Source organism: Varanus komodoensis, unplaced genomic scaffold (genome assembly GCF_004798865.1).
Source record: "Varanus komodoensis strain SLA01 unplaced genomic scaffold, ASM479886v1 scaffold8, whole genome shotgun sequence".
NCBI lineage: Eukaryota > Metazoa > Chordata > Lepidosauria > Squamata > Varanidae > Varanus > Varanus komodoensis.
This window is the reverse complement of record NW_025336481.1, coordinates 34317150-34339706: the sequence shown is the minus strand read 5'-3', so window position 1 is coordinate 34339706 and position 22557 is coordinate 34317150. Positions and strand designations below refer to the sequence as shown.

General features: G+C 41.1%; 1 protein-coding gene across 3 annotated transcripts in view; it reads right to left on the bottom strand.

Annotated features, from left to right (window-relative positions):
- Positions 1-22557, bottom strand: part of MTUS1 (microtubule associated scaffold protein 1) — a 110203-nt gene that overhangs the window by 44000 nt on the left and 43646 nt on the right. For all 3 annotated transcript variants that reach the window (XM_044455759.1, XM_044455758.1, XM_044455760.1), the window contains exons 5-7: positions 22285-22419; positions 21310-21414; positions 19497-19547 (exon numbers count right to left, since the gene is read on the bottom strand). In XM_044455759.1, the coding sequence (XP_044311694.1) occupies positions 19497-19547; positions 21310-21414; positions 22285-22419 (291 nt within the window). The remainder of the gene's footprint in view (positions 1-19496; positions 19548-21309; positions 21415-22284; positions 22420-22557) is intronic.

Genomic DNA, 22557 nt, shown 5'->3' with positions numbered 1-22557 from the left:
GACCCAGTTTGCAGAAAATGAGGGGACACCATAGGGTAAATATTAATGTGGGTGTGGGAGGGGTTGTTATGGCAGCTGCTGCCCTTCTAAATGTTCGGTTCATGTCAGGGCCACACCATAGCTTTTCATTACATGCAGACGGAGTGAGGATGGGTCATTCAGCAGTCACCTACAACCCTAGAACAGCCCAAGGGTTCCAGGTGGCTTGTCAGCCACGTCAACAGTCCACCCTTGTCAGGTTGCTAGGTAACAAGAAGCTGCAGTACACTCCACCATGCCCCATGGTAAATGTAAGATGGGAGAAGCATCTGTAACAAGAAAAGAAATTGACCTGCAGTTGCTTCTTGTTACATGAGAACCAGGCCAGTAGCACTAATCTGTCTGTGTGTGCAGGCAAAGGTTCACATTCTAGTGCAATTGATTATTTAGTGTTCCATCCATGCAGGTCTGCCATTTCAACCTCCCTGCTTTAGAAGCTTACATGTAGGGTAAAGAAGAGCATTAGAGCAAAGTAACCCCCCCGCAAAAAAGTTAGAGACATAGTATTTCTTTATCAGTCCAACCTGAAGAAAGTGTTATGCCGATTTGTTGATTCCACTAGAAATATTCTATGGGCCCAGAGTGCTCTCCTATTCCCAAATGGGATTGACATGACAGGTGGAGAGGGCTAACTAGGCAAGAGGAAGATATCCTATCAGATTTGCATTAAGCCACCATGCTTTGTTTTGGGAAGAAGCTTCCACAAGACCACCCTGATGTGGCAGCTGCCTTTGAACATTTCCTAGTAGCGTTCAGCATGTTCACTTGCGAGCCATCCTGGCTGTTTGATCGTGAAATGCTAGAATGAAGTACATTGTTTGCTCCAGTTCTCCATACACTTTTCTGGTTGGTGCACCTAATCCTAGGATAGTTAGTGCATGAAAGATACTGTCTTTGGGTATGTGGGGTGGCGGGTGGGGGAACTAGCTCCTTATGGTTTTACAGTTGCCTCAGTTTTAAAAGGTGTCCAAGTTGAACTGTTTAAACAATAGTACAAGGCAAAGCTAGAATGCTTGCTGTTGGCCATTACAAAACAGAGTCATGACCAAAGTCGAGATAAGGGTTTAGCATAGTTCCACAAAGTGCAGCAAATAATAACCTAGTTCACGTGTAATGACAGCTGGGAGAGACAGTAACTAGCTCATTCCCCTTGAGGAAGATGATCCTCTTCCTTCCATAGTTAGGATGACTGATTTACCTCTGGGTGACTACACACCATCCCAGTTTGGGACCATGGTAATTTTGGAGGGCGGGGGATTTAGGTTTCCTCTTCCTGTTTTCATGCTGAAATTTCCTTGCCTTGAAAAAATAGAAGAGGTTTTGTATACATGTATATTGAAGTCCCTCTCCCACCTAGAGCCTTAAAAAAGGAGTTGATGAGCACCAAAGAGTATGTATGTATGTTTGTTTTTAAGAAATCACATCCTTGTGATGTGGGGAAGGTTTTGTACAGAAAAGTATTTGTGGGTGGAGGAGAAAAGTGAATGAAAGCCCCTTGTCCCAAAGGAACAGCAAAATGTTTAACCCTTCATTGCCCCCCCCCCCCCATCTACACACTCATATTTAGTTTGTCTCCTGTTTCTCACAAAACACTTTGCAGGTGGCGATCTGTCTGGGAATAGGGAAAGAAAGCAGTAGAAAACTTTCCTTCCTGACCCAGCAAACACAAAACATCCCCCATACACAAAGTGTACCAATAATGAAAAGGCTGCTGAACTAAGAAAGCTGCAAGGGCTCTTGGAATACATGCCAGGAACAGGTGGGAGGCTCTGGGGAAAGCAAACCACGGCAATGTGCAAAGTGCTTGATGGAGTTATATGGGCTAACAAGCATCTAACCAACCCACCATGGCTTATTTTCAGCATAGCTTATGACGTGGAGATCAGACCATGATCTTTAGCACACTTCCTCCCTGTTCTTCCACGACCAAGCATGGCATACTTTGGTTTATCCCATTGGAACCTTGAGATCTGCACTAAGTTTTCCCTTGTCCCAATTAACAGTAGTTCTATCTGCTACATGGCATTGCCTCTTAGTTACTTGGCAACTTCTGCAGCATTCATGAATGCTATTTTTATTCCAGTAAGAAACTCAGTTGAGCTGATCCAGTGCTTTTGTATTAGCAGCTTAGCTTTAGCCAGAGTGCAACATCTTTGTTTGGGTTAATAAAGATACCACCCATATTATAGACAAATGCAAAAAACAAGAATGGCATATTCACAGGGGCAACTGCATAGCACATGACTATCATTGTTCATTCCAATATGCAGTTTCATTACTAGCTTTAGGAAATGACAGTTCACCTGATCTATAAAAGCAAACCTCCTGGACCCAAGTGAAGAGACTAAAAATCTGTTTCCACCAGGGGCCATCTAAGTTCAAATTAAAACATAGTATGTGCTTCAGAAGAGTATTCAGTAACACAATGTAACACCATTCTCTCTGGTAAGCAATATGAATAGAAACAGAGCGAGTCAGAAGGGAACTCCCGGGCCATCTAGTCTGACCCCCAGCTCCAGCCAGTTCCGCTCATGGCAATAGCAACTCACCTAATCAGGTTTCCTATATTACAAACCCCCAACAGAACAAACATATACACCATGCTGGTTCAAAAGGCTGGCATTACTTTTGCACCAGTCTGTCTACTCTAAAATTGTAACCTTGTTAAACATAACACGGTCTGAGTAATAAAAAAATCAAAGTCTCTTAGTACCTTAAGAGCCCTCTAGTGCCATAGGATTTTAATATAGATACTCAGTGCTGAACAGCAAATGCCAAAGAAGGTAATTAAATGTTTAATTAAAGAGTGACTCATTTCACAGTCTTGCATCGTTCTCTTTAATCAGGCTGGTCAGTTCTTCAGGACAAAAATAAATGCATAAATGTTTTTGGATGCTTGTACGTGCAACTCTTCCAAACTTGGAGCAGCTTTCTAAACATAAAACTAAAATATCTCAGGTGGCATGCAAGAAGCAAGTCTTAGACCTCAAAAGTCAACTGAACTGAACATAAGCTGCAATACTATACCCCCTAAGCAGAGTGTAAACTCCAGTGGACTCAAAAGGGACTTACTTCTAAGTAGGCATCTACAGGACTGTCTGTTAGTACTTCTGTTAGTCACAAAATAAGTTATTAGCAATGAAGAGGACACTATGTTCGTTATTGCATTACCACATTCTTAACGGCTCACACTTCTGCATAGTCAAGAGCCAGATGGGACTATGTGGAAGGGAAGGCACACTGAAAAACCTGTCTTCGACCATGAAACAATTCATGGTCAATTCTTTTACCGTGAAGCTGCCAAAAAATACACAAGGAGACTTTTTCCTTGGCTGGCCTGCAGCCTGCATGCCTGTGTTCTTCCCTTCAATAGCAGTTTCAAGAGCTCACCCTCTGCTCCCAGAGGCTCACTGCAATGTAGTCACTCCTTCACCCTCTTTTGCTATTCTTTACATTCACCCTGGGTATCAATGAAAAGATACCTCCAAAACAGTTAGAAGACTGAAAATTTCTGACATTATTTCTCTCATAACAGCAATCAACATTCAAGCTAAGACCAGGTCCAGAAAACTGGTAATGGAATGCAAATGGCTAGGACTGTTTAAGTCCTTGAGTTAAGCATATGTTTAATGCCTGCCTTGAAATCAGTGAGCTTTTTAAGCAGGATCAAGGGGGGGGGGGAGAGAGAGAGAGAGAGAGAGAGAGAGAGAGAGAGAGAGAGAGAGAGAACGAACGAGAACACATGTACACTCGTACACAGAGGTTTTAATTTAGATGGTAAGCAAATACATGACATAGATCTATACCAGGTTATTTAAGGCAAGTTATTTCTAACCATGTGATCATACACTTTTACTTTGGGTGTATGATCAAGAACTGTGGCCAGAATGGTGCCAACCCTTTCAAGGACTGGCCATACTAAAACACCTTTTGCTGCAGGAAATATGTCTATATTCTAGTGTTCACTTTACTTTTAGTTCACAGTAACAGACAAGTAGTTTTAGCCGGACATAACAATTTTATACCAGGACACTCAATAATATGGACAGATTCAGTCACTTCAGAAACTGTTAGCATTCCAGTTCATCCCATCTTTGTAGACCACTAGCTTCCAGCCAATTTGTAAAGTATAAGGTTAAAGACAAATTACACTCAGTATTATCAATATAATTTTCCTATTAATGATTCCTGTGGTTAGAAAGCTCCAGTAATAATTGAACAGATAAAACTTTAGTTACATGGATACCCTAAGTATCCATTTAACATTAGTCAAGGCATATCCAGCAAGCAAGCAGAGAAACCATCCAATTGCCTTGGACTTTGAAAAGTATCAAAGAGCCAAGAATACAGCATTCCAATAGTAGTCATTCATCTACAATATGGCAAACCACAGTGGTTTTGCATCTGCATCCAACAATGAAATGAGTAATTGGCAGTGGAATTAAAATGGTAATTCCACACAATGCTTTATAGTGCCCTGGTATACAACAGTACCACAGCTACTATAAATTAATTTAGGGGCCTATTCAAAGTTACTCTGAAATTTTAATGAGAAGCTTTGTGCTTGCTGCTTCTACCTCAATTGTTCCTGTTTGGTGTAGCAGTGACATTACTGACGCGCAAGCCCGTGAGTCTGTTTCTCTTCCCTAAAGGAAAGCTGCTTTGGTATTTGCTTCTTATTCTTTTCAAATTGCAAAATATTTTGTGATTTCCTAATTTTTAAAGAAATAAATTAGGGGCAATAAGAAAGGACATTTCCCCCAAAGAACAAGCACAAATGAGGAGATCATTTCATTAGTTATGCTGCTGCCATACTGAACAGGAAGTAATTAGAAGGAGAAGCTGCAAGGTGAAAGTTTCTAATTAAAGGCATAGCATCCTTAGGAAACATCAATGGAGCTTTACTTTAGTCCACATTGATCAGGCTTGTACTTCAATTGCATTTTTAAGTTGGGTCAAACATTCACAAATCAAGTCTGGGAAAAATGGTAAGTGGATGATACACTGGGATGCTAGTAGCTGGCAATCATGGCATCTGAATTATATTTTAAAGTTAGCAATTAACAGCAATTCCAGTCTAAACAGTTGCATGGAGGCAATCTAACCTGGGCCTACTGTAGACTCCCATATTCCTGCTTTCATATTATTACAGAAAAGCAGCAGTTTAAGGAAATATCCCAAAAAAGGCCATGAACCTTTTCCCCCAGCATACCCTACACTGTGAGTTCACTAAAAACAAACCCAAGTTGGTGGACCAGCAAAGGTTGTGAATGGTTTCTCACATCAGCAACGGTGATCAGCAGAGACAGCTGCAGACCAAACCTCTTAGGCACCCTAGACTCTGGAAGGGTGCCCAGAAAGCCCCAAATGTGAATCCATCTAGATGAGCACACATTAGTCTGCAGTAGAACAGACTTAATTTGTCTTCCACCTCAGAGCAGCAGCAACTTTCTGCTCATTTTCTCCAGCAACTCGAATTGAGAGGCTTACTGGTCCTCTCATTAAAGACAATACAGAGCCATGAGTAGTATGCATTAGTAGCCTTATCATCCATGGATTTGTCCAATGATGACAACAAATTCCATTATTTCACTATGTGCTCTGTAAAGTACTTCCTTTTATCTGTTTTGAATCTTCCACTGTTCTACTTCATTGGATGAACCCTGAGTTCTAGTTTTAGCAGGAGGAGGGGGAGAGATGCCCAGTTTATTTTTCTCAAACTATATCTAAATGTATATAACTACATCATCTGCAATCTTACCACCATTGCCATTTCTCTAGGCTAAAAAGCCCTAAAATTTGTAACATTTCCTCATAGGTGAACTGCTGAGGAAAGGTGATTTATTTCTCCTTTTTATAGATTCTGGATTAACTGGTAATTTAGAATTATATGATGTCAACTCCTGTCAGAGGTATGATATTACCTAGGAGGAATTTCCTAAGGAGAATGCCATATGGCACCATTTCACTTTACACTGTTCGTCAGACAATCATAGTTCAATGCCTACAACAAATACTTGCCTTTGCTAGAAAATTGTTACATCATAATAGACGTACCATAACCACTCATGTGGTTATCCAGATGGTCCTGAGCTTTTTCTGAATGAGCCACTTCAAAATTCAACAAAGCTCTTTCTATCTATACATCACATCCAAGCTGTTGTGTCTTTCATTCTTGGATATGTTTCTTCAAACTATATTTCAACCCCTGTTCCAGATAGCTGAATGCAAAACATGCACTGTTTCAACTGTTAAGGACATGTATCTTCAAGCTTTACTGCTGCTTCTTCTCACATTTGGAAGGCTCTCCCTAATGAGATTCACCTGGCACAATCTTTGTATTCTTTTCAGTGCCAGGAGAAGACTTATCTTTTTAAAAGATATTTTAATATATGATTTCTCCCATGGATGCCACTATGACCTGTGGGATAAGTTAATTTATTGGAATTTTATATTTGTACTAATGTATAGATTAATTGAATTATTGCTGTTTAGACATGTGTGAAGCATTCAAAATGGAGGCCTGTACTCTAAGTGAGAAAATAGATACTACCCTTACTTGGTCCTCAGACCCATAAGCAGAGCATCAGGGTGTGTAAAAATTAACCCCATGGATTTAAATAAACAGTTAAATCTCTTCCTCTAACTTTCATCACAGTGATCTAAAGATGTTTATTTAGTGTGTCATACAAATGATGTATGAAGATGTTTTTAATCCAACTGTTCATCATTCAGGTTTTTTTACTGGTTCTAAATAAATGCTTTTGACATTTTAACAAAATAGAAACAACTCATATTTAACTAATAGCTTATGTGTCTTCTGTTTGATGTCCAAGGGATTGTTTAAATATTAACAAATGCTTGTAATGCTCTAGATTTTAAAAAGGGAATTCACAGGGGGAATATTTACTGTTATATAACACTAAAAACAGGACACAGCCATTGCAGCATTTCACTAGAATATGCTTCAATATATAAAAGCTACAGAGCATTGTTCTATTGTACAGTAAATTTTGCTTTACTATTTGGACAAGTTGTTTTAGCACTAATCCTGACTGTGCTAAAATAGGTTTAAATCTTGTAACTATAGTACATGGACCATTGTAGAAGCTAGACACTGCTACGGCTCCTTTCATTTCCCTGAAAGCACATAAAAGCAGGTGGACATAATTGCCGCCATAACAAATCCCATTCCATTTCCAATAAAAACTAGAAGGGAGCTGTTCATCAAAAGCCAGCACAAAAATAAAAAAAACAGGATGGCTTGTGCTACAGAAAGCTCTCTATGCAAATCCTATGGTTACAGCATGAAGGTATCAATAATTCAAGTAGTACATCAGCTGCAAGTTCTTCTAATTTACTCTGTCTTCTTTTCAGTTGTGGCCATTTTGAGACAAAGCAGAACTGGGCTGATCTTGGGAGAAATTGTGTGTCTTTGTGAAACATTTCTTACATTTCTTAGGTACTAGGAATCCACTGCTAACTCCCCAAAAGCATAATCTAGTGGGGCTGCCCAAAACCCACTGAATTCAGAGCTTAATGACCATCCTGTGCAGGGCACCAGAAGTGTGGAGGAAAAAGATGCTTTTGGATGGCCCCTCCCTTGCAAAAGATGTAGAAGGCAGATGTTGGGTTCCAAGTGGCATGTCTCAGGCCACAAGGAAAGGAAGCTACTTTGTGTGTTGGCAGAGTCTGTGGGACTCTCCTTGTCCCCCTCCCCATCCACTTACAAAAAATGGAGGTAATACTGCCACCAGAGCAGGGGGCAATGCTCCTTCTCAGGAAGGAAAGCCTCTTCCAAGATCGTACCTACTGTGACACAGGTGAGCACCACATGTAACATCTAACCATAATGTTTCATTTATTCTGTGAACAAATGTTTTGTTCGCATGCACATTTAAATCAAATAAAGCATTCACAATGCTGGAAAACACCACCTGTGCACTCCCTGTTGTTACTTGATGTAACATTGAGGGCCAAATAATAAAGCTCAGGCAGCAACAGAAGTATCTCTTAAAACACTTTCACCAGTATCTATGCCACTATGATCAGATCACTGCAAGCGTGGGGATGCATGCTTCAGATTAACTAGTTGCCAGCCTTTATAATTGATCAAATGCTGAGCTGTGTAGTTCAGATGATACATCAAGGAGGGTTCGCATTTTTGACCCAGATCTTAGGAACTCTCCATCCCATGTAGAGCACCATTCCCAGTGGCTGTGCCTTGGAGGGAGCAGGAAAGCACTGCTGCTGCTCATAAACACCAGAGGCACCGTACACAAGCTAAAGATTTGTATCCTCATCTCCCACAGTTACATGAGTAATAGTTCTTTCCATCCAAGCGCTCTGCCAGCAGCCATTGCAGAAAGAGCAGTTAATGCTTGAACCTTAGCGGAGAACACGCAGCTTTCATTTGTCACCTATATGCTTAAGAAACAAAAATATGGCCAACTTCAATGAATGGCCTGTTACTGTGTTAGTGAATTTAACTCAGCATTCCAAGAGCAGCATTTCCTGTCTGTAAAACACTTATGAATGCAGTGCAATGACCCAACAGGGGTATGAAAATCTCTATGGGTTATTTTTTCCCCATGGTCTGTAAATAACAGATTGTATAAATAGACTGCTGAAATAACAGTTTTGAAATTTCACTTGTTGTTAAGGACATCCAATATTGTACAAGAGCAGGCACTTTAAAGACAGCCATGTTTCTCAATCTGTATGAACCAGAGTCTTCATGTAAACACTTATTCTGATCTGACTCTGGATCTAATTGCATTCTATGGATACATTCTTGCAGTTGGATCACAGTTTTGTTTTTCTACTGTAACTACACTTTAAGGCAGCACACAATCCACACATTCACCAACTGTTCAGTAACAATGTTAACTGGCATATCTACAATGGTACTCAAATGATGAGTTTTACTCTTTCACATCAGCAATGCTGCTCGTGTTAATGCTTGCATGACTGACTTGTCCAGGAAACATTCAAAACTATCATAATTGACATCAGTTATGAGCTCAGTTTGACTACCCTGCTAAGCAACTGGGAGAATATGTACACACGTGTGCACACACGCATATGTGCACGCACACGCACACATACAGGCACTTGCACCCTGAGCAAAGGTAGAGCAGGCAATCTACATAGCCCTGCTGATTTGCATGTCAAAAATACCCAGGGGACTGAGAGGTTAGGAAAGATTATTAGTTGCCAGGCTGGAAAGGAAATACCCATGGGATGAGGAGGGGTGGCAGAAAGAAACACTCACAGGCAGCCAGAATTAAATTGCTTGAAAATACAAGCATGGTTCAATCCAATAAAGAAAAGAGGATATTATGTAATTCAGTTATGTATTTGCTGTGTATGCTATTTTAAACATTTTGCATTCCTACAATAAAATACAAAAATATTGATTCCAATGTATTTAGGTCACATTTAATAGCATTCTACCCATTCCCGTCTTTCCAGGAATTGCATTTACTGTGTTCCTACTGCCTATCTATGTGCACTAGAACCAAGGTTATTAATATAATTCAGAATGATTTACTCTTTAAATGTGGAGATATCCTTTCAGAATTCCAGGAACAGCTCCTATGTAAAACACATACCATAACTGCATAGAGCACAGCTTTACAGCTATGATCTGCACATTCTGACAGCTACAGACTTCTAATGGGTGAACATCTGACAGTATCAAAATGCCACCCTAAAAAGAGCTTTTTACCAAAATCAGGTTCTTCACTCTGTGCACAGATTGCACATCTGTCAGGCAAACATTCCCTCATCACTCCTCTCTCTCTCTCTCTCTCTCTCTCTCTCTCTCTCTCTCTCTCTCTCTCTCTCTCTCACACACACACACACACACACACACACACACACACACACACAGAGCTCTGTGAGAAAATGTTTAATTAGTCTGACAAATGTCTCAGATCTAATGCTGCGGGAAACAGCACTCTGAACAAATCCTAATTGTTATCAATAGCAACAGAAGTAAACAAGATGTCCTCATGCATACAGAAAAATTACCAACCTGCATGAAAAATAACTGTGCTTTTTCTATACCCAGAAGGAAGGCGAAGGTTTCTGAGTAATCCTTTTGCAGTTAGTCGAACATGCATGTTGGATAAGGAGAATTTCGGGGACCATAACATGTCTTCAGAGCAATTGGAAGAAAATCAAGCAGGAAACAGTCTCCATGAACTGTCACATACTATATTTGTAACTCAGCACTGAGGCTACCCAGTAGCTGGCCAGAAAAAACAACCTCACGACATATCAAAATCTTCCCTTGTTTCTTCAGTAAGATTCCACAAACAGATATAAAGCCAGGAGAATCCAGAAAGGCAGATATTATATCCACAGTGTAAATGCTGCTGGCAGCGTCTTTCCCCACCAGATGCTGCAAAACAATGCTCACCCTTAGAATAAAACTGTTCTGTGATTCAGAAGACAAGCAGCCTCTGAATTACATCACACCATTCGTGTTTAATCTACTATGGGATCCAACACGGAGGAGAAGCAGGAGGAGGAGGAGGAGGAGAAGTGGGTGGTCTCTCAAGCTGAATATATCAACCGGTAATGTCACAGATTATATCATTCTTTAAAAAAAAAAAAAAGCTTGAGGAGAAAATTAATGTTGCACAAGATGGATTAAGATTATATTTCATAAAAGCAAGGAGCCTTTCATCCATCAGAGTCCGTTTTCATCATCCTGGAACATGTTTAACCCAACAATCATAGGCAATTGTATTTTAGCACTTTCTAATCAGATACCAGTAATTTTAATTATTTATTCCTATTATTTATGTGCCTATAGAACTATCAGTGAGCATTCTTTGCATAAGTAGGATGAAAAAATGTTCCTAGGGAGAGGAGCCAGACCATTTTTGCTCCTGCGAGTCACTAAAAAACCCTCAGTTTAGTGATACAGCTATCAAGTCACCAGTTTTCCTAATATTGGATTGTGATACATGCCCCTTCCCCAGTCGTGTGCCCCCCAGATGTTCTGTACTACAATACCCATAATCTCAAGTTAGCTGGTGGTAGTGAGACTTGTAGTCCAAGACATCTGGAAGGCATCCAATTGGGGGGAGGATGCTTTAAATAGTATGTACCTTGACAGCTGCTAATTCAAGTAAGGATACCAGATGCATTTTAAAGGGACCCTCTCCCCCAACACACACACACACGCCATGATGGCCTGCAGGGACCCAAATATCTAGAATTATCTAGGGTTAATTTTTCAGATCCCTCTGTTGGATACCCACTTAGAGTAGCAAGGGGGCCTGAGAGTGTCAGAGAAAGGCAAGGGCAAGGCCATCAGGGGGCCAGATTCTCTCACTAGTCCAGACTCCTCGCAGAGTCACCCAAGGTGGAATGGTCAAAACTTCAGTGGAAAATAATGGATATCTCTTAATGGTCATGGAGTGTAGAAACTCCTGAAGGGGGCAACTATTGGCCAACAGCTGTAATGAAGGCAATACTGACAGCAGTGATGCTCAAGCTAACTCTGATTAGTACTGTGCAGAAGGCAGCAATGGTAACGTACTTGTGACTTTTTTAAACCTTGTAATCCCTATGATGAAAGAACCTAAATGAAGCAAGAGATGTGCCAGAAGATGAGTCTCCCAGGTGGAAAGGCTTTCAACAAGCTACTGAGAAAGAGCAAAGGACAAATATGAATAGCGCTGTTGCTAATGGTGCAACTGGATCAAAGCCGCAAGGAAGCCTAGCAGCTGACGTGCACAGAGGTGAAAGGAAAGTCTGACGCTGCACAACAAATTGGAACACGAAACATGAGAAGTATGAAGCAAGGCAAACTAGGAACAATAAACAAAGAAATTTAGCAGTTAAACTTCGCAGTGCTTGGTGCAAGTAAAGTGGACTGGAATCAAACATGTTCAGTCAGACAAACTCAAATGGTTTTACACTGGAAATAGTACACTTAGAAGATATGGAGTGGCTCTAAGACTGATGTAAGCTGAAGCACCGGCAGGGAGGGGTTTATAATACAAAGTCTAGCTGAATAATATCAGTCAGAATTCTTGGAAAACTTATCAGCACAGCCATCATTCAAGTCTATGCTCCAGCAATGCTCCTAGAGGTCAGAAATGAAGCAAGGGAATAATTCATAAAAATCTGTGAAGCCAAGAATCTCTTTATGGTAAATACACACTTCAGGCAACCAGTCATACCATCGTACACCTGCTGGCCAATATAGAAATCAGATAACTATGTAATTGGAAGTATAAGATGGGTAGTCTGTAATCTTGAAACCAAAATATCACCAGTAGCAGACTGTGGTTGTGACCATGAATTCTTAATTTGAACAATCAGAATAAAGCTGAAAAAGGAGACTAGTGCCAAAATAAATAGCATTCCTGAGGAATTCAAAGTCCACTTGAGGTACAGATTTGCATTACTGAGCTCAACTAAACTAGAAGAACTGTGAACTGAAACCAAAGATTTTATTAGGGAAGAATAGAAAAAGACAATTCATGTAGCAAGAAGAAAGAAAAAGCCTAAGTGGGTGCCAGAAGAAACACTCACAGTTGTTACAAGCAAGAAGCAAATGCAACATGTGACAGAAATAGGGTCAGACTCCTGAATGCAACTTTTCACTGTTATGGTGACCACTACAAAGAGATAGAAGAGAACAACAAAAGTGGAAAAACAAGCAGTCTCTTCCAGAGGATTCAATAAAGCAAAGGGAAATTCAGACCTAGGTTAGGAACACTGAAGAGAACATCAGGAAAACTACTATCTTACCAGGATGAAATAAAGAGAAGGTGGAAACAAGATACAGAAGAACTATATAGAAGAAATTAAAAAATGGCAGGCTCCATTGGAGAGGAATCCTGTATTAGAAAGTCAAAGCTGCTCTGAAAGCACTTGGAAGGAATTAAGCACCCAAAGTAGGTGGGGTCCCAATAGAACTTCTGCCAGCTGCAGAAACTGAATTGGGCCAAATTCTAGCAAGAATATGCCAACAAATGTGGGAAGCAATGGCCACAGACTAGAAATGTTTGATACATACACCAGTCCCTAAAAAGGAAACACTAGGGAATGCAGCAACTACAGGGCCATGACAGTCATTTCAAATATAAGCAAGTGATGTTCAAGGAGTTGCAACAAAGATTTTTACCATATATTGAAAGCCAATGTTAAAGCTGGATTCCAAAAAGGAAGGCACTAGATATTGCAAATATATGTTGGCTACTAGAATGTAAAAAAGATTATCAGAAGATCAGTTTATGCTTTGTAGACTACAGCAAACCTCTGACTGTGTGGATTCTACCAATGGTTCTGAAAGAGATGGGGGTGCATCAACACTTGATTGTCTTGATGTGTAACCAGTATTGTGGACAAGAAGCTACTGTTAGGACAGAATTTGGAGAAACAGAATGGTTTCCTTATAGGCACATGTGTCAGACAAGAACGCATTTTATCTCTCCTGTTCTATCTATATGCAGACTGTATCATAAGAAAAGCTGGATTAGGATCAGAGAAAGAAGGAGCAAAAATTGGCAAAACATACATCAATAATTTAAGATATGCAGATGATGACATAATACTGGCAGAAAGCAGCAGCAAAGTGAAACCATTCCTGATAAAGTGGAAGAAGAAGGTGCAAAAGGAGGAACCTCAAGCTGAACCTCAAGGCAACAAAAATCATGACTATAGAAGAATGATGTTAATGTCAAAACTGAAGAAACTGAAATTGTGAATGATTTTTCATATTTTCATACCTCTATTTCAAGATTTTTTAGCCCCATCATCAATTCAAAGTGGGAGTGTGGCCAAGAAATATGAAGACAACTTGACAAAATTCATCAAGTTTCACTGGACACCAAGGCCAAGATCATCCACACTATTGCATTCCTGATCACTCTGTATGGTTATGAATGCTGGACAGCAAAAGGAATCTGACAGGAAGAAAATTCATGCATTTGAAACATTTTGCTGGAGGAGAGCTTTGCAAATACCCTGAATTGACAACAAGATGAACAAATGGGTCCTAGATCAAATTCAACCAGAATTTTCCCTGGAAGCAAGAATAACGAAAGTCAAGCTGTCATACTTTGGACGTATCACAAGGAGGCAAGAATCACTGGAGAAGACAATAATGCTTGGGGAAGTTGAATTTGAAGGCAGCAGAAGAGAAAGACCAAATATGAGAATTAACAATTCCATAAAGGAGGCCACAGTCTTGAGTCTACAATAACTGAGCAGGGCTGTCAAAGATCAGACATTTTGGAGGGTTTTCATTCATAAGGCTGCCATAAGTTGGAGATGGCTTGATGGCACGTAACAATAACACCAACAATTTTTCAGAATGAAAGATGTCAAAAGTTACAACAGATTAAAAGGAGGTGCTGAACTGGGGCTTGGGGAGGAAGCAAAGAGCTGTGAGGATTTGCCCTAAACATAAGGTTAGGGTGCATAAAAGGAATCAACCTTTTCAGTTGATCAGTGGAAATGCTGGTCCTTCATAATGATTTCCTTCATTATTCTGTACCTGACTGTTGCTAGGAAAGCCTTTCACTCTTGAACAACATGGGGACTGATTATGTTCAGCCACAGTGGATAGCCAACCATGTACTGAATTCTCCTTTTAACAGGAACATCATATCATTTCCAAAAAGTTAGCCAAGACAAAATCAAGAAATCAACACAAAACAGAGAAAACACTGCTTCCCAGTTTATGGGAGCTAAGATCCTATTATACACTCTGTATGTGTATATGTAGTTTTATGGGCAGGGGTGATAAGTCAGAGGAAGTTTGCTTTTCCCAGCTTCCTAGGACATTTTGTTTCTTCCAGGTATCATAACCAAATTTTCCTCTTCCCTCCAAATGCTCACAGAACCCAGAAAAGAAACAACAATATTGAAATCCTATAATCTCCATAGCCAATCAAAACTTGCTGCCTTTCTTCTTAGTTCATCAGCAACATAAAATGCCTAATGAATTTTACACCTACACACCATAAACCATACTCCTTTTTTACTGTAATCCAAAAAGCATCTGTTTTGTTTTAATTTGGTGAAGTTTAGTTTTGTGTTAATTTATCTTCTGCACATAAAGGGACTGGGTAGACATTGGAGCAGATAGTCCTGTGAAAAGGGGATGGAATAGATGGCCAAGCAACAGAGTTACTCTGGATAGAGGAGAGACAGGGCAAGTGCTTAATTCCTCCTTGGCAGTAATTTTTCAAAGGATCGTAGTTCTAGATGTGTTTCTTTGTTTGCAGCTCTTCTATGAACAGTTTGAAGTGCTACAAAACTTGAAAATGTAGGCTGGGGAAAAGCACTAAAGTGAACAAGAATTAGTAATTCATTTTAAATACCATCCTTGTGGGCAGCATACATCCAGCATGACTAAGACTGGCTGTCTAAAATAAAATACACAATAGATGGCAGGCGATCAGGCTACAATACCACCCCCAACTCTTGGAGAAGCTGTTTTGCACATTTCTCAAATGGCAGACAATTATTTAATAGAGCAATTGTTCCCAGGTGAATTTTTTCTAAAACATTCTCAATTCCCATCGTGCACAGAAATCTTTAATGTCTCACTCATCTTTCTTTGCCCATTTCTAGATGCATGTGCATTGCTTTATAAAGTGTGGACAGATCTAAATAGCCTAGCAGGATGTCCCAAAGGTGCTATGCACCCTGCTGTGCAACTGTCGCAACAACAAATGCCGGCCTCACATTGCATATGCAGATATGTTGCATCTGTCCATTGACTGCCATAAATATTTTTGATGCACCGATTAATCTGACTGCAAGTGAGTCAGTTTCAGATGATGTGATACTAGTAATCACTACCTTAACATCCAGCTATTTAGTCAACAGGAAGAAGTCCCGAGGAGTGAATGACAGTGTTGGGAACCCTTTTATAGTTATCGGTCGAGAAGCCCAGTATCAGATGTCTAGCTTTACCACTTCATGTTAAGTAATACTTCAGGTTCAGTGCATACCATTCATCTTTTTTGGTTGATGCACAGAACCATTATAAATCAAAATAAGGTTTTGACAAATGCATGATTTATGTTGAGCTCTAAAGCTGCCCTGTACACCAAGCTGTACAGTAAAAGTGAACTGCAGGCATATTGCTAGCTTAGCCTATATAATGCAAACCACAACACATGATAAACAAAGAGAAAGAGAGCAAGGGGAGGAGAGGGAGAGATAAATTATGTATTGCTCAGTTATAAAGGCATTCCACATTACACGTGATATTACTACATTATGTATGTATGTTGTATTCGAATCATTATGTATTGCACAGGATTAAAAACAGTTAAGTTTTGCCAGTCTGATTAGTAATGTGTGTTGGTATTCTATCTGCAGATTTTGAAACAGAGGTGCACTTCACATCCACACTGAGCTGCATAAGAGTTGCTCCTCCATGTTAGGTAACAACAGCTCAAAAGGGCTATGGGCACCATGCTCTTTTTGTGGGCTCCCCAGAAGCATCTAGATGACAAGTGAGGGAAGCAAAATGCTAGACTAGATGGAGCTTGGCTCTAAGCCAGCCTTTCCCAACCTGGTGCCCTCCATACGTTTTGGGCCTCAGCTCTCATCAGCGCTGATCAGAGATGCTAGGAGATGTGTCCTCCAGATGACCAGGCAAGGGAAGGCTACTCTCACAGGTTCGTTCTTTCTTTCTTTGTAATAGCACTCTCATAAAATCAGAGGTGCAAATGTTTGTCTACCACAATCATATTTGGGCAAACACACAGGCCTCTCACAGTCCGTCCACACACTACCAGAAGAAAGGCGCTGATCAGGTAGAAAATGTACAGTAATCCATGTAATCGGTTGTGGTACAAACAATCTCCTCCCCAAAGGTGTATAACACAGCACCATGGAAAAGTGACTGTGTAAAGCTGAGTATTCCTCTCAATGAACCAGAGTTTTCCCTAGATCCCTGGGGGATCTTTGGGTTATGGGGTGGCATAGAAATGGAATGAGAGAGGGAGAGAGAGAGAGATTTAAAGCTTTTATATCCCATCCAACTACTTGGGACAGTTTTACAACAAAAGCAGCACAAATGAAATGGAGCACAGCATCCAATACTTCCAGTATAATAAAACCCACATTGTTGTTGTTAGTTGTGAAGTCGCGGCCGCCCCATTGTGACCCCATGGACAACACTCTTCCAGGCCTTCCTGTCCTCCACCATCCCCCGGAGTCCACTTAAGCTCAAACTGACTGCTTCAGTGACTCCATCTATCCACCTCATCCTCTGCTGTCCCTTTCTTCTTTTGCCATCAAGTGTTCCCAGCATTAAACCCACATTAAAACCTATTAAACATTAAAATAATGGGAAAATGAAAGAAAGAAAGAAAGAAAGAAAGAAAGAAAGAAAGAAAGAAAGAAAGGATAGATCGATCGATCGATCGATCGATCGAATGATCAAGCACAACATGCTCATACAGCTGCATGTTTGTTAGAGAAATCTGATACTGTATAGGCAAGTCATCTTTTCAAGAAAACATCTCCTGCTTTACTTCTCAATAATGAACTTCTTATATCCTTCCACAGAACCCAAAGATTCTCCATAACACAGCTGCAAACCACTGAAGTCTACACCAAGCAAGTCCCAAAATTAGGATAGACTAAGCAAAGTTCTAAAATCTTCGTTAGAATGCAGCAATGTGTAATTAAAAGATTATTATATTTGTAGGGTATTGGTCTGAAAACAACACAAGCTGGGTTTTGCTTTTAGTTATTTTCCAAAGAAAATTTGCTTTTATTTATGTTGCATAACTCAACAAATTCCACAAAACCCAGGAACAAAAAGGTGCATTTACTTTTAATAACGTGTTTGCACTAATTTTGTTATTCTGAAAGAAACCACCTATTTTTCTCCTTCATCTTCATCATCAGTACTTATCTCAGCTGTGCATAGTTTCATTTTATATCTGTATTTGATCTGTATGTCAATCCACCAAAATGTGCAAAGTTAGAACAGTGCTGTACATTTTGCCAATTAATAAATTCCCTTCTCCACTTGGCAACATCTAAAGCACTTTCCTAACTTTGTTTTGGTAACATATTCACAAGTATGAAATAAAATACATTGTTTTTTCTTACTGTTCTAGGGACACATGCAAAAATGGAAAAAATGACATGTATATCACAATCCCTGTTGTGTACAACAACCAAAAACAGATGCTTATTGTTCAACGATAGTTGTTTTTCTTTAGCAAAGCCCTTTGTTAGTTCCAGAAACAATTATACCCCTAGCTGGGTATCTTACTAATCAGACAGAAGCGAAAGTTACAGACAACCCTGTATGTGTTTCTCGAATCTAAGTCCCATTTAGTTTAGTGAGACTTACTCCCAGGAAACTGGGAATAGGCTTATAGACTTAATTATGCAGCAGCAACTCTCAATAAAAATACAGACCCAGTATTACTCAAAGTACACAGCATCTATTCAGATGACCAATCTCTCTCAAGTGCACCTTATACTAAACGTATTTCATACCTACAATTTGCTAATTTTTAATTCCTTTGGGGCAAATTCCTTCTGCAAACAAGATCATGATCATTCCTTCTGCACTTTCAGAAACTCAGAGATGAGAGTAAGACAACACTTGAAAGGGACAAACAACTGGCAGGGTGCTTTAACCTCCAGTGCATATATTCTCCTAAAAATGCCTCCCTCTTCAGCAGTTTCCCCACAACTACCCTTACTTTTACTTCCAGAGCTCAAATGGAAAGAAAAAATCCATGCAAAGTATCATGGGAAGCACTTGGGAGAGGTTTCGAATCACCTACTTTTCTCCAGCTGCCTGCACATTCAGATGGCAGAATTCACACAGAATTAAGGAGTCCCATGATTCCCGTGCGGCCAAGCAGGCCCATTTCTTTAAATGAAGGCTGGTGGCAGTCATGCATGAAGCAAGGGGAAGGACTAATGAGAGAGACACTTCCCCAGACTTGCCCCCACATGCCTCCCTCCCAAGTAGTTTTCTTCCAGCCATGAACTGCTGGAAGAATTATGACAGGCTGGATGAAAAGCTTTCCTTCCACTGTGTGGTTGACAGATCAGAAGCTTCTGCTAGTAGCAAAGGATGGCCACCCATCTGAGGTGTGACAGGAGCAAGGAAGCAGGCCAGCTTCAAAATGAGCACTGACAGGGGCAGACTCTGTATTTTAGCACCACAGACCAGCCTGCCCCAACCTCATTCACAGAATTCCCACCCAGCATGGTTCAAAGGCACAAGATTGGGAAGGTTGCCACAGACTATGAAAACACCACATCAATATAAAAGTGCAATATAAAAGAAGCATGGCCAACTAAACAAAATACCCCAAATGTTCTCACAACATACTTCACCCAGAACAGCAGCAACAAACAGGAATCCACTTTATAAGCATGAGATATTAAAAGTAAGCTAAGAGGGGATGGGTTGAGATTAACCAACTCACCAGCATTGAATGTTGACAAGACACTTCGTGGTCCATTTTGCCCAGAAGGTCCTGGGGAAGACAAAAATCTCACTTGATATGCATATTTGTTTTAGGGAACTGAGTGTGCCAAGTAGGTCGCTCTGGGCTCAATGCCCATTTGAATGGTACCCTGGTAGTCCTTTAACAACAAGACGTCACTGACAAGGATCAGGCAACATGCTAATTCAGTGGAGAGTCAAGGCTTAGAGTCACCTGCTTCTGAGAGGATGATTTATAAGTCACTCTGATATTGCTTATGGACCATCCCAAGTAGCCATGGGTTGTTCTTGGGTTTAGGAAACCCTATCCCAACCCATATGATGTGCTAAGCCACATTCAAGCCAAAAGATGGAAGTCTCTTAGCAAGAATGGCAACGAAGAGCTACTGCTCTGGTTAAGGGCTCTTGCCCCCACCCCCATACACACACCTTCTGAAGCCTCACCTGAGAAGTGAAGCCAAGTAGTCCCTTCCCACCCTGACCCCCAACCCCACCAGTGAAGGATGCATGGCGGGGAGAGCCATGAGTTGGCTTCTCAGCACCGCACTCTTGTGGAGGGCTGACAGGCAGAATGATCCCTTCCTGCACTCCCATCCTGACTCCTCCTTGGCTGAGCAGTGGGTTCCAAAGCCAGCATGGGTGTATGTGCCATATCCACAGTGTTGATACATGGAATCACCCCCTTCCAACTCATTGAGGAATCAGCACTGACAAGCAGAATTGCCCTCCTGCTGCCAGCTATCTCTCGCTGGGGCTGCTGCAGGTTACGGAAGTGGAAGGGGTGCTGAGCCACCTGGTACTGCTCTTCCATTTACAAAAGGACTCTCCCTCGCTCTATATCAGACTTCCGCGACCAGGTGCCCTTCAGAGGCAGTTGGACCGCAGCTCCCAGAAATCCCATCCATTGGCCATTGACTGGGAATTCTGGGTGTTGCAGTCCAAACATGTCTGGAAGGCACAAGGTTGGAGGAGGCTGCTTTGCAAGACCTGTGCTCACCTGAGCAGTGGCTGCACATAGCAAGGAGAACAGGTTTCTCCACCTTGCCCCTGGGACTAGGCAAAAAGCAACCAACCCACCTCGTGCCTCCTCCATTACTCAGCATCAGGAGTATGGGGCAGGGAACCAAGGTGGGGGGGGGATGAGCCTCCTCACGCTGAGCTTGGAAGCCCAGAATGAAGTGGCCCTTTCCTTCCCTTCCTCCCACATTTACTAATGTTTCATGCTTTGGAGAAAGCTCTTGGCAGCCACTGTGGTCAAAGCATAGATGCAGGTACCTGCTGCACTCTGACAACGGGAAACCCATCGCACATTGCCCAAGCAAAGCATGCTGTCTGGAACTCGTGCAAACACTCGCGTGTGCACTTCCACATGTCTGATCGGAAAACATTTAGAGTGCAATTATTTTAAAGGGGTGACGAAGCAATGACAGTCCCTCAGATTTACTGCTTCAGCACTTTGAAGGGGCTGTCACTAGCTGTCAAATCAGAGATCGCTTTGAGCCTGTGAAAGTGCATACATTGAAAGAAATTTTTTAAAAAACTACAGAATTGGCCTAATCTTAAGTTCACTGGCTTCTTACTGAAGTCAATGAGGAAGCAAGCACAGAGGAAGGCATGCCTAGGTCACAAATGCTTAAACAGATCTGGGTTAAGTAGAGTATACTCAGTATAAACCCCAGAGCTACTCATGTCTGATACACTGTGCTGGTTAATTGATCCATCAGCCCTGTGAATAAATAACAGCATGGCCTTAATTTGATCACTACACCACAAAAACAAGATTAATACTTTACCCAGTCGCTGACTCCCTCTTGGATCACTGGTTTTCCTTCCTGGAAGAATTGGCCCAGCGGATTTTGGCACACATTGGCTCACTGAGCCTAACTTGCTTTTTGCTCCTTGAAAAAAATCCCAGAAAGATATTAGATTATGGTTTATGAATATTTAGCGTACCTCCTTCCCCAGCTTGATGCCTTCAGGTGCCTTGGATCACAGCTCCCACTCTTTTCAGCCAACTGTTGCAGTCCAACATACCTGAAGGTGCCAGGCTCCAGGTTTCCATAAACAGCATGTACAGATTGAGCTTAAAATGTAGGAAAATCTCTCTCACACACACAGAGAGAGTCTCACACAGAACCATAAGAGACTGAATTTCTGCCATGTTTTTTTTCTCTGGTCCTTGTACATAAACCCTGGACAACATATTCTACATGATTTACAAACAAATATTGCATGTTCTGACATTTCCTGGTGCTCAAACTTCTTCCAGGATAGTACACCGGTCTTTGTTGGACACCAAAGGCCACTTTCTGGCTTAAGGAAATCTTTCCAGCTAGGCTATATTTTCTGGCCATTTAAGGTGCTCTTTTCCCAGTCCCTAGGGTCCTCCTTACTGGCAAAGTAGTACTAGGAGCTTTGGTCCAACATGTCTGGAGGATGCCAGGTTGAAGAAGGCTGGTCTAGTGTGATTTGTAACCCGCTCCCCTCCCTCAGCTGGGACTACTCATTTCTATGGCTTGGACAGAATCTAACCCTCTAAAATAAGTACCAGGAACCTTCAGCTAGAACTCAATCCTCAGCATGCATTCCACTAGTGGCAATTTAGTAGCTTCCCGCATCCCATATATGCCTTGTTGAATGAAAATATACATCTAGTTTTGAACTCCCCACCTTCCTTCTTCAGTCTTGTAAGATCTCTACTTGTATAAACTCTGAACTCCTTGGAATGTGCAGGACTGTCTCTCACACTTTAAAAAGAGATCTTATACCTTTCGGGGTGTTTTTCAAGGAAAGTGTTCTTGGCCTGGGTAGTGGCTTTAAAGAGATGGATCCAGCAGTACCATTTTTATAAGGAGACTTGGAAGACCACTCTCCATTCTTGATGATAATTGTGGCATTTGTAGCTGTGAGAAGAAATAGAAACCACAAGGAACTTAGGGAAATTCAGATTATGTACTGCATGACAGACATGTTACTTAAAATGTTAAACAGAAATACTCATACCCTTTGGTGCAATCATATGTATATTTAGACAGAAAAAT